Source organism: Lithobates pipiens, unplaced genomic scaffold (assembly GCF_037356315.1).
Source record: "Lithobates pipiens isolate NorthernLeopardFrog02 unplaced genomic scaffold, aLitPip1_a1.2 Scaffold_8, whole genome shotgun sequence".
NCBI classification, from domain to species: domain Eukaryota; kingdom Metazoa; phylum Chordata; class Amphibia; order Anura; family Ranidae; genus Lithobates; species Lithobates pipiens.
The window spans coordinates 390201789-390215476 of NW_027507903.1; the positions used below are offsets into that span (position 1 = coordinate 390201789).

At 41.5% G+C, this 13688-nt stretch overlaps 1 protein-coding gene across 4 annotated transcripts in view; it reads right to left on the bottom strand.

The window, feature by feature from the left end:
• The window catches only part of SAR1B (secretion associated Ras related GTPase 1B), a 240667-nt gene that overhangs the window by 85172 nt on the left and 141807 nt on the right, over positions 1-13688 (bottom strand). For all 4 annotated transcript variants that reach the window (XM_077473940.1, XM_077473941.1, XM_077473938.1 and 1 more), the window contains exons 4-5: positions 10195-10260; positions 9404-9507 (exon numbers count right to left, since the gene is read on the bottom strand). In XM_077473940.1, coding sequence (XP_077330066.1) covers positions 9404-9507; positions 10195-10260 — 170 coding nt within the window. The remainder of the gene's footprint in view (positions 1-9403; positions 9508-10194; positions 10261-13688) is intronic.

Consider the following 13688-nt stretch of genomic DNA (forward strand, 5'->3'; position numbering starts at 1 on the left):
GAGCGTCTCTGTGATGTTGACTAAGATGAAGGCAGAGATCCTCTGGGCCGGTCAGCCTAAGTAGGCAGGACTGACGAGCAGGATATCATCAACAGCTGAGTAATTGGAGAGATAGGAGCTGCCAACTAGCCGACAGCTGAGCGACCAGCTCAGAGATGGAAGGGCTGAGCCCAGCCCTGACCTGAAAATCAAGTTTTCAATCAAGAAAACCTGAAAATGACCTTAAAATTAAAATCAATACCTGAAAAGAAAGCATTAACCACTTGACCACTGGGCACTTAAAACCCCTTTTTAACCAAACCAATTTTCAGCTTTCGATGCTATCACATTTTGAATGACAATTACTCATTCATGCAATACTGTACCCATATTAATTTTCTTTTTCCTTTTTTTCCCACAAATAGAGCTTACTTTTGGTGGTATTTAATCATCGCAAGGTTTTTTATTTTTTGTGCCATAAAAGAAAAAAAGAAAAAAAATTCGGAAAATTCGGAAAAAAAATGCACTGTTCTTTGTTTATTACAAAATTTTGCAAATGAGTACTTTTTCTTCATAAATTTTGCCCAAAATTTACACTGCTACATATCTTTGGTAAAAATAACCCAAATTGGTGCATATTATTTGGCCTTTATGAAAGTTATAGAGTCCACAAGCTATGGTGCCAATCTCTAAAAATTGATCACACCTAAAGTACTGACGGCCTAGCTAATTTCTTGAGACCCTAACAGGAAAGTACAAATACCCCCCAAATTACCCCTTTTTGGAAAGTAGACATTCAAAGGAATTTAGAAAGGGGCATGGTGAGTTTTTTGAATTTGTCATTTTTTCCCACAATTCTTTGCAAAAAAGATTTTTTTTTTAACAAAATTGTGAAATTAGCGGGTTATTTCTCACACATAGCATATGCGTACTGCAAATTACACCCCAAAACACATTCTGCTATTCCTTCCGACTATGGTGATACCACATGTGCGAGACTTTTACACAGGATGGCAACATAGAGAGGCCCAACATGCAGGAAGCGCTATCAGGTGTTCTGGAGCATAAATTACACATCTAATTTCCCGATTACCTCTTATGCCTTGTACACACGGTTGGACATTCCGATGAAAAATGTCCGATCGGACCATGTTGTCGGAAAATCCGACCGTGTGTGGGCTCCATCTGACTTTTTCCGTCTGAATTTCCGACCAACAAAGTTTGAGAGCTGGATCTCAAATTTTCTGACAACTTTATCCGATCGCGTCAATTCCAATCGTCTGTAGCCTAGTCTGACAGACAAAGTGCCACGCATGCTCAGAATAAATTCTGAGACGGAAGCGCTCGGTCAGGTAAAACTACTGTTCGTAATCGCTATAGCACATTCGTCACGCTGCAATGTTAAAAATTGTTTAATGCAGCACATTCCCTTTTTCTTTATAAAGCTAGAAGAACAAAGTTGTTTTGCTGCTCATATTCACACAGACTTCTCCAAAACATATTTCTTTATTCTTTTTCCTGATTTCATGAATAGAATATTTTTATTCATCAGATCTCCCGAATCATTTATTTTTATTTTTTATTTTGTGGTTGGTTTTTAATCAAGCAAAGTTGTGAAGAGTCTTCAGAAGCATTTTGGGGTACCAAAAGGATCAAGGATCAACTAAGAAAATGCTGGTCAGACCTGAAACTGAGGGAGCACGATCAGTACAGAAGGATCAAGCGAGTTCTTCAAAAAAGTAAGTAGTTGTGTGTTCATATTATTATTATTGCTTGCATATTGCTCCATGTGCTTTGATTTAATGTTGTACAGTTTAAAATGGCCACATTCATGTTCATGGGTTCAATTGTTCGTAATAAACATTGTTCGTTCACCCACTTCAAAGACGATGTTTTGGCAAGTTGGACTTAACTACATTTGTTCAGGCCTATCTATTTCTAGTCAAAGGAGAGGACACTCAGTAGCTGTTTACACATCTGGATTCAGGAGCACTAGTGTGGGACACCAGAACACCCTTTTTATTAGGGTTTCCCACACACATGCTCCAGTGGATACTATAGGGGTGTCTCCATCTGTCAAACTTTCACAAAACAGGTAAATATTCCAGCTTTAGAAAGTGTCAAAAATAATGTTTTCAGCTTTGAACACTGCCAAAAAACACAATTGTACAACATTTCCAAGCAATGTTTCATATTCCTATTTCTGCCCTCAAATATCTGTGTGCTAAGAATTCCTCTTTTACATTCTCATGAAATTGGCACCATAATAGGTGAGTGTTTGAGACCAGAGCTTCAGGTAAGCTAATCAATGTATGCCTGCATATTTATAATACAGTGTTTTTTTTTGGTTTATTTTTAGGTGATGTGGATAGAAAAATCGCAATTTACCAGTGAAAGTACCCAGATCATCATCGGGGAGATAATGGGGTGCAATCACGATTTAGATAATATCAAGAAAAACATCAATGATGTTCAACAAAAAATGAAGATCATCATTGATGTTTTAGGGAGAATCTGAAACACCCAAAACTAGCTAGCATCCATTTTCATAAAACAGTTTTATATTTTTAGAAAAGCCAAATTTGGAAGATGCACACAGTGTGTCAGCATGTGCTATCTCCCATCATGGGGGATCAATGTTCATCTTTTATGGGTGCAACCCCTTCCTTGCTACTAAAGTGGCTGAGATGAAGGGGTTGCACCCCTTAAACACGTACATTGATCCCCCATGATGAGAGATAGCACATGTTGACATTAGGCATGGGATCAGGAGGAAAATGCCCAGTTTGATTCACAATTTGTGTGCATCTTCCAAATTTGGCTTTTACAGGGATGACACCCCATGTGATGAAGGCAATATCAGCCCAGTTTGTACATACTCATGTCTGATAATGTCTTCACTTTTCAAAGTTGAACTTTGTAAGTTCCTGTGTTTTGTATGTTATGCTTTGATACATGCCTGTTTCCACAAAAACGGCAAGATATATTAATGTTACCAAAAATAATGTTATATACACCAAATATGTTAGTTTGTTGTAAAACACTTTTATAAACGCACATGTGAATGTGCTTTGAGTAAAAAGTTTTATTATCAACAATGTGTGGCTTCCTTTTTCAATGCGCAAAAGCAGTATTTGTAGTAAAGTTGTTGTTTTCTGTGACAATTGGTGTTATTTACTAAAGGCAAATACAATTTGCCCTCCAAGTGCAGTTTCAGGTGCACTTTTAGTGCATAGTGGATTTGCCTTTAGTAAATAACACCCACAGTGCTTTTTAATTTTCCCCAATCACGCCATTTTTATGACTCCACACATTTCTGTCATGGTGTTGAAAATTAGCAATATTTTTGTCAGTAATGCACTACATACATTAACATCAAAAACAAAGTGCGTGTGTAGCAGACCCACAACATAATAATATTATCTGAAGAAGAGACTGTCACCTCATCTCGCACAGAAATTGGGTTTGCACGGTTGAATAAAAAGACACAAAAAAAACAAACAAAAAAAAAAGCTAGGAGACACCTAAAACAAACCTAAGCACTAAATGAAAACAAATATTATTGCAGTTTGAAAGAGAAATGTATTAAAAAATGCCTCTCAGACATTGTCTGGAATATCAATGGCCCCCCTACCCGCAAAGTACTCCATATATCTGTTTCTGACCTCGTGGGCACTTTGGGGGGGGGGGGGGCAAGCCAGGACGGCCAGCTTCAAGCGCTGTCAGGTTGGCATGTTCAGGTAAGTCTGCATCAGGCCCAACTGAGGCCACATAGTTTGGTGAGTATTTTGTCAAAAAATTGTGCAGAATGCAGCACGAAAGCACAATATGGTTGAGTTTATATTCCGCCATGTGGATTGGAGTCAAAAATAGGTGGAACCGGCTGGCCATTATCCTAAAAGTGTCTCCACTACTCTTATGGCTCTGGCCAGCCAGACATTAAAAACCCTCTGATCCGGGGTGAGGGTCCTCATCGGGAATGGGCGCATCAGATGGTTTCCCAGCGCAAACGCTTCATCCGCGACGAAGACGAAGGGGAGGCCTTCCACATTCTCCTCTGGGAGATGGCAAGCCCAAACTGCCACTCTGGAGACGTCAGTAGAACGCAGTCTGTGCGATCACTCCACCATCCGACATCCAGCCATTTTTCCCAACGTCCACATACAGGAAGTCATTTGTCCCTGAAACCACCGCCAACATCAGGATACTATTATACCCCTTGTAATTATAATAGTAGGACCCCGAGTTAGGGGGTGGGATGATGCGGATGTGTTTCCCATCAATTGAACCTCCACAATTGGGAAAGTCCCAACGGGTGGCAAAGTGGGAGGCCACAGTCTGCCATTCCTGTGTCGTTGAAGGAAACTGTTGAGTCAAACAAGAAAAAAAAATTCGTTATTTTGCTCATCAACATTGCAAGCACATTAGACACAAACATTTTTGGCCAAGATCAGTATAACATTTTTGGAAATGAGTATTTAAAGCCAAAAGTATAAGGTCCATTTAGATTCTTCACCCCATCTGATGGCCCATTGCAAAAAATTAGGGGGGGGGGGATGTTTTGGACAGGTAACCCTCTCCACTTCATTGAGAGCTGAATGCATAAATAATGTGTGATACTTTGGCCAACCCCTCCTTACTTACACTATTGGCAGCCCACTGGACAGGTAAGAAGTGTCATAATCCAAAAAAATAAAAACACTGAACAAATTAAAGCACATTTTTACATTCTGCTATTACCTATCAAGATAATAATAGGAGAAACAAACTTTAAACAGTAGCATTTGCAAGTATTGAGGCAGGCCCTTCCACTACATGCTTTGGTGAATTCATCCATAAATCTGACCACAAAAGAGGTAGGTATAGTGTGCATTGGGTTTGGCAAAGTCAGCAGATAGCAATCCTCTATCAGCTGACCTAGCAGTTGGGGGAGGGGGGTTCCTAATGAGTTTGGCCAACCAAAAAAACAAACAAAAAAAAATAAAAAAAACTTCTGGCACTCTGCATGACTTTAAGCATACACATAACATTTGTACACATTTTAGGGGGTGTTTAAGGGAAAGAAATACTATGGAGCTGACAAAATACATTGCTAAGTGACTAGGCTATAGTGGGCCCAGAAGAGCATGCTGGGGAGGTTAGTGAAGGCAAATATGCATGAAGGACAAAAGGAACTTTAAAAGCTTCCAGCATGCATGAGTACAAAGGGGCACAGCATATCAATTACAGCATATTGCAATCATGGTAATTAGGGAATGATGAAAGAAATACAATACATTGGGTAAACATTAAATACATAGAATGTGATGTTAAAGGAGAAAACTTACCTTAATATAGCCCTTCTGCAGGACCTGAATGATGGCAGAACAGGTCTCTGGAATAATGATCCCCAGAGCCTGGAAGGAGATGCCTGTGGAGAACTTGAGGTCCTGAAGGCTTCTCCCTGTTGCCAAGTACCACAATGTGGCAACTAGCCTCTGCTCCTGAGTGATGGCTTGCCGCATGTAGGTATCCTGACTGCTGATATAAGGGGACAGCAAAGCCAGCAGATGGTGGAAAAACGGCGTCCTTCATCCGGAGATAATTCCTGAAATCATCAGGATTATTCTCCCGGATCTCACGAAGGCATGTGCGAGAATTGGTCACGCTGGAGCAACCAATTCTTGCCCCATGAACTCCTCCTCACCCTGTTCATGGACTGGGCTTGTGTCAAAGCTTAAAGCCCAACACCAAGCCCCTGCACAGCAAGAACTCTATGACGATTACGTACATGAAAAATGGCTTCAAAATGGTCGGCTGGTCAGAACGGACTAACAGAAAGCACCGATAAACAGCAAGGCCTGAAAGAACGAACTGAAAACCAAAAACGAGCAGACAATAAGCATTGAAAATCAAGGCGTACTATATGAATATAGGCCGCAATAAACAAACAAATGCGAACTACAACTACACTCACTGATAAGCAGATACGCACCAGCAAGTACAAACTGTAGAGCTGTAACGATCTGAAGCACAAGTCTGAAAAGCGCAAATCGTCTCTAACCAAACTTCTACTGACACGCGATAAACACGAGATCAGCAGAAGGGGCCCAAAGGGTGCCCGCACATGGTGCTGAACGGCCCCGTTTATAGTCCCGTCTGGGTTTACGTCACCATGTTCTTGACAATCGGGAAAATTCTGACAACTTTGTCCGACCGTGTGTAGGCAACACCAGTTTCGGACAAAATCCGTTGGAGATTATCTGACAGATTTGGTGATCGGATCGGAATGTCCGACTGTGTGTACGGGGGCTTACAATTTTGAAGGCCCTGGAGCACCAGGACAATGGAAACGCCCCAAAAATTACCCCATTTTGGAAAGTAAACACCCCAATGTATAACCTATGAGGCATACTGAGTCTTTTGAACATGACATTTTTCTCTACAAATTTTTGGAATATATGGAAAGAAAATGAAAATGCATTTTATTTTAACACAAAGTTGTCCATTTATACAATATTTCTAACACATAGAATGTACATACCAAAAATGACACCCCAAAATAGAGTCTCCTACTCCTGAGTATGGCGATACCACATTCGGGAGATTTCCACAGCCTGGACACATACAGAGGCCGAGCACGGCTGGGTATGGCTGAGCACGGCTGGGTATGGCTGAGTATCAGTGGGTATCGCCGAGTATGGCTGGGTACAACTCGGTACAGCTGAGTATCGCCGAGTATGGCTGAGCATGGGTGGGTACAGCTCAGTATGGGTGGGTACAGCTCAGTATGGCTGGGTACAGCCGAGTACAGCTGGGAGTGGATGAGATGGCTGAGCATGGATGGATGGATGACTATTGCTGAGTATGGATGGTTGAGCATGGATGAATGGATAAGTATGACAGAGGGATGGCTGAGCGTGGATGGTGGGATGGCTGAGCGTGGATGGCGGGATGGCTATTACAGAGGGATGGATGGATGGCAGAGGCTGCAGTTGTCACTGAGCAGTGTTGTGGGCACTACACACCCAGCCCACAAGCACTGCTGCATTCGATCTCTCCCCTCTCTGCTCACACTGAACAGATAAAAAAATCAGATACCACGCCGGTTTAATTCTGGGACACTTTTTTGGCTGTAGGTGGAGTTGTATTATAATTAGGGGTGGGGCATGCATTTGTAGGTGTGGCACAGAGAAAAACTGAAAATGTGGCACGCGAAAAATAGTGGGCATGGCTTAAATAGACGTGGCTCAAAGGGAGTGGTTAGAGTCTGAGATGAATGCAGGGTTTAGAGAGGGAATGGGGGAAAGGGGGGGTGGGAGAAATGGAGGGACAGCAGCCCCAGATCCTACACCACAATAGCAATATGTGTTTTCCAGAGTTTGATAATCAGCAGATAAAGATACTCCAAGTACCTGGTGTTAGTGCTTCAATCTTTTCAATCAATTTTATATTACAATGCAATAATAGAAATAATGTGCTTCAAACATCCTGACACCATAACAATCATGGCGCCAGGATGTTTGAAGCACGTTATTTCTATTATTACATTGTAATATAAAATGAAATCATTCAACTCACCATAAAGCAGAATCAGTGGGAGCCCTGAGCGTGTCACTAGCCATGTTGCCTGCCACCAGATGCCTTCTGGTGCCCCCAGCAGAGTCCCTCCTTATATCAGGTGCCCCATCAACGGAGCCTTCCTCACATCTGTGTCCTCAGCAATGGAAACCCCTCGTTACATCTGTGTCTCCATCAGCGGATTCCTCCTAACATCCGGTGTCCCCTTCAGTCCTCCTTACAGCCGGTGTCCCCATCAGTCCTCCTTACAGCCGGTGTCCCCATCAGTCCTCCTTACAGCCGGTGTCCCCATCAGTCCTCCTTACATCCGGTGTCCCCATCAGTTCTCCTTACATCTGGTGACCCCTCCATGACTTCCAGACTGGCCTCCCCTGTGGCATCCAGACTGGCACCCCCTGTGGCATCCGTGACATTCAGACTGGCCCCCTGTGACATCCAGACTGCCTCTGTGACATCCAGACTGCCCCTGTGACATCCAGACTGGCCCCCCGTGATATCCAGACTGCTCCCCCGTGGCCCTCCATGACATCCAGACTGGCCCCCCGTGACATCCAGACAAAGTTGTCACAATAGAGATTGAGCTGCGGCGGCGCCCATCCCCCGCCCTTTTCCATAACAGGTCACAGAAACCGGCAGCGGCGGCGCCGCAGCTCAATCTCTATTGTAGCCATCCGCCAAGCCTACTTCTACGGTCTTTATGAAAATGGCGGATCTCTAGCGGACCTCGGTAGCGAAAGTCGGGAAAAAACGAATTTCCCAGGAAACGATTAAATCGGGAAAAGGGTCTAAATTCCAGGAATGTCCCGGGATATTCGGGACAGTTGGCAACTATGCATTTACCGTGATCCGGGATGTGCCGGGTCCAGAGTGTGCGTGCCCCAGGGGGTGCGCGAGAGTGTGATTCTGGGAGGACATCATAGTACTCCCTTCCAGGGTTATCGAACCACCCTGTAGCTGTCATTCGGCTATGGGTCGGTTGTTAAGTGGTTAAACTGTGGTCCACAGACTTCAGAGTCTGTCCCACCCAGATCTCTATCAGACTTCCAATAAAACCAGCCCCGGAACAGACTTTACCAATACAGGGTAAAGAACTATCCTTCTTTACCCTGAAGTCTTTTCTGGTATTATCTTAGATTGCAAATCTAAGAATCCGTGGAGGAACATATATCCCATCAATCACTTTTCCTGTATTTTCACAGGCACCCTGCTACAGTAAATATAAATAATTTAGTTGGGCAAGTATGACATATTGCATACAAGTGTTTTGCATATTCATTACAAGCTAGCAGGTATAAGGGCTTCTTTTTGTATTTTCTAGACTATTCTTAGCTGCTTCTTAATAAAAAAAATGCATGTCAGAGGAATGATTCATGCCTCTATACAACGAATCAGTTATAGATAAAAAAGGGAAATGTACACAGGTGTTGGTGCTCTCTTTCTTGTAAAAATCCATATTGCCTTGTGCATCCTTATAGATAGGGATGCACAATATAATAAAATTGTATTTGTAAAGTGTAGTTTACATAGTAAACTAAAAAATAAAAAAAAGGTTAAAAATATATCAACTTAAAAAAGCAAATAACAGTTACCACAAATCATTAGAGTTGTTGTGATTGTGGGCTTCTCTAAGTAAGGTGACTGTCTGATTCCCAACTACCTGTTCACAGCAGGCTTTCAATAAGTGCTCAGTACCAACTGTGAGTAAACACATTCAGCCTCATATGTTATCATGTGTGACTAGCAACTAAGAGTTGTCTTATAGTATTTTATGTAATTTTGTTTAGAAAGCAGAAAACGTCTGAGAACTAGCAGTATAGAGGAAAATAAAATAGAACAGTAAAAATATTAAATACTTACTACTTACATCAAGTTCTACTTTAGATTCAGCAAGCCGGTCATGATCAGCGCAGTCAATCAGAAACACAATGCCATTAATGGCAGGGAGGTAATTTTTCCATACTCTTCGTGCTAAATGAAAAAAGTGAAACAATAGAATATGATAAAGAAGTTGTAGATGTAGTTTTCACCTCGTGTAAAAAAAAAAAGTGTAGTAATACACTTGCAAATATCACAAGTGCTAGCTATAGAGCGAAAAAGGTTTTTAAATATACTGGGAAATGTTTCCTTGTTACAAATTGAACAGGGAGCAAATATTTTTACTGCAGATTAGACAAATTAGAACATATTGTAAACCAAATCAAGAATGAAATCAAAGATCCTAGCTGGGGGAAGGGGGTGTCATGTTTATGGACATGCTTGGGTATCCAAACTTATTTTATCAACCACCCACTGATATAAATAACATTTTCTCTCTTCTCCAATCACATGGACAGAGGTCTTAGGAAGTTTTTTTCTAATAGATTTTGAACACATTTCTATCATGTTGCATTAATAAATGACAAAAAAAATTATATCAAGTTTTCTAGTTCACCGGGGAGTAACCTTCTCCACACTAAAGACAGTAATCAAACCAATCAATACTCCGTTTCCACTAATAATCAGGATGTGGGTGCAGGATAACAATGTGTGGAATTCAAGTCAAGCTAGATGGTTCATATAGGCTAGTATATAATGTAAACTATACAAAAATGGCTAGCTGCAATGACACCATACATTTCTGATATGCTGTTTGTTGATATACTTATAACAGCTTACCTTGTGCATGTCCACCTAAATCAAAGGTAGTGAATGTCATTCCAGCAATTGTCAGTTCTTCTGATGCTAAAAAAGATAATCACATTATTAGAAATCAAGGCAACTTCACAGGATTGAGTAAGGACATGGGCATGTAAGAATTGTGGTGTATTGTGGCTCAATGCATACAAATGCCTTTTTTAGGTTTATGATCCGAAGACAACTATTTAAAAAATATGAATAGATTAACTAATGTATTTTAACTATTGGCCTTAAAACTAGTGGCACTACCAGTTAACCTAATATGACCAGAAGAACAGCTTTCCACCCAAGGCAATGATCTAGGGTGATGCAGAACTTTTGTGAAATACAGAGGCCCACCAAGGCTGAGATGCGTGGCATTGCAAAAACCCTATTAGTCAGCTAGATAATGACAAGTGGATCTTTAGTTCCACATACAACAGTTACAGAATTACTTAATTAGGGAAGTGATTCGGGGGTATAGCATGATGTAGAATATGCTAGTCAAGAATTTTTTTAGAACCTTTTTCAGCTCAAAATGTACTATAAAAACTATTTTTGTAGGTGTGTAGTGTCTGCCTTGGTGTAAAGGCTTAATTAGGATACAGTATAGCCTTGACCCTAGTCCAACAATTTCGCTACTGTTATTGAAAGTACTTTGTTGGTAGCTGAAGGTTATAGCACACTAGATTCTTAAAAGCATATCTAAAAAGTTTAATTGTTTTCAAACAACAACGTGGGCACAGTGCAAGACTAAAATAGTTAAAATTTTCATATTTCTTTACCTTATCACTTTAGAAGCTCTGCTTCCCAACAGGAATGCCAGCTCAAATTTGGTTCCCTTTATCACAAAAGCCCCAAAAATTACAGACACAAATATTTTACAGACATATCTATGAACATGTTCTCAGTAAGGACTGACATCACTTCCCCTCAACTCAACCAACCACACCTACACTGAAAATTTCAATTTAATTGGTGACTGTGGTGAAACTGCAGCACATACTAAGAATATGTTAATACATAAGTGAGATCATATTGTCAGTCTTTCTATAACAATATATTTATACACATCTAGTCTGTAAAATTGCTGCTTTAGTATCATCATTTTGTATAACTGCATAACCATTCTGCTTAAAAAGGAAAAGTATGACCAAAGCTATTTTGGCCATATATCTCCTGTAGGTCACAGCAGTGCACTTAGTTCTGCACTCCTGTGACCCAGATTCAGCCTGATGTCACAGAGCCGGTCCAGGCTCTGCAGGGGTCCAGACAGTAATGTTGGGGTCTGCTCAGATGGCTGGACCAGCAGCTGACTTAGCCTCTCAATGTACCGCTGAGAGCCTGAGCCAGCTGCTCCTACCCCCACCCCCCGTGAGTGCAGGACGGACACAGCAGAGAGCGGTGATTGTCACCAATCTGTGCTCAGAGGAGGACCCAAGAAATGAATCAGATGTTTCTCAGTTTATAGACTTTAGGTCTGGTTTATATGCAGGAAAAAAAAAAACATTTTATGGCCAATGTATTTTATAAAGACTCCCCAGATGGCCTTTATGGACCTGTATTTTTTATAATCTGTGTTCAAAAAAATTGCATGGCACAGATCCCATCGGCATTTTCATGCCCTTCTCATAATGGCTCTATGGAGAGATGAAGCATACAGTCACTGTGGCAATGTACCAAACTTCTCAAGCACATTTAGGGTTATATTTATAAAGCAGTCAATGTGACCTTTACAAAATATTACCAGATGCATCTTCCAGGTGCATGTCTTTTAAATGGCAAGTCAAATATAAGTAAATGCAATCAGCGCAAAGGTAATATTTATACAATAAAATGCAGCTGGACACTAAAAGATCTTTCACATAATCCAAAAATAGCAATATAAAACAGGAGTGCAGCGCATAACAGGGCTCAATAAAACGTGTAAAAATGTGATAAAAAGTCCACAGACATCCAAAGAAGAACTGAAGGTGGACTAACAGTCCCAGCAAGCACTGAAAGAAGAATCCATGCGACTTCTCGCATGGATTCTTCTTTCAGTGCTTGCTGGGACTGTTAGTCCACCTTCAGTTCTTCTTTAGATGTCTATGGACTTTTTAATACATTTTTACACGTTTTATTGAGCCCTGTCGTTTTATTGCCCTGTCGGATTCTTCTTTCAGTGCTTGCTGGGACTGTTAGTCCACCTTCAGTTCTTCTTTGGATGTCTATGGACTTTTTATCACATTTTTACACGTTTTATTGAGCCCACGTTTTATTGAGCCCAAGACCTAAATCCCATGCAAGTGTGACTTTCCCTCCACCTCCAGAGCACTCACTTCGCTCACCTCCAGGTGTGGACAACTTAGCTACAGATGGTCAACACCACATGTCCCATACGTGTAAAAACTCCAGGAAGGGTCCCAGACCTCCAACCGGTACAAGGTCATCCAGCGCCCAGGGCAAAGATGCCAAACTGTGTCCCCCTTTCCTTTAGGGTTACAGTGCCCTCTGCCCCTGCAATAAACCATTGCACCAGGGGCAGCCACCCCTCCTGCCACCCCTTGTCCCAGCCCTGCCTCCGACCGATATCCCCAGGGGTATGTATGGTAAGAGAAAAGCAAATCTAATTGCTCACTGATGTTGTTTTTCAAAGGCTTTATTTCATAAAATGGCTACTCACAGGGGCTTGATTAAAACAGCACATATCAGAGCAGACACTGCGGTGTAGGATTCCAGGATGGCAACGGGTGACATCAGGACATGGCTCCTCTCCAGTACGTGTTACATTCACAAGAACTTTGTCAGTGGGGCAGAGCCAATGAGCCTGACGGGTCCTATTTAAAGAAATCCTATCATCAATGAAACATGACGCGCTCGGGAGTAGCAGCGGAAGCCACTCCCCCCAGCAAGACCAGAGGAAACACTGTCAGATAACTGCAATCTTACATTGCTAAAAACAGTCAGACTACTCACCCCTACTGGCCACATCAAAGAAGGCATATCTTAACATTAAAATTCGCAATCTAATCACACAATATAGCACCCACTACCATCCTGCATACCCGCACACCCAATTAGCATGTACCATTTACATATAATAAATATAAAACAACATTATGAAATACAAATCATAACATAACTTAAAATAATAAAAAGAAGGTATATATGAAAATACTAAATTACTACCTATCGGAAATTAAGCAATTCAATTCAAAAGTCGATATTTAACCCATCAGGCTTTAAAACCTTTGCCTCAAAAATCCAGACCCTCTCTCTGACTGAGGCAATGGACATAATTATCCCCCCCCCCCCCCATTGTCTGTTGACGTTCTCTATGCCCCAAAACTTAAGACCCCTAAGGTCCCTGGTCACGTCCAGGTCCCTTAGCATAACATCAAAAAGGGATTAAGATCTCACAGTGTTTCCAAGCATTTTAGCGTCTGCCATGACAGGGATATGTTAAGAGAAAACCAAATCTAAGTGCTCACTGATGTCGTTTTTCAAAGGCT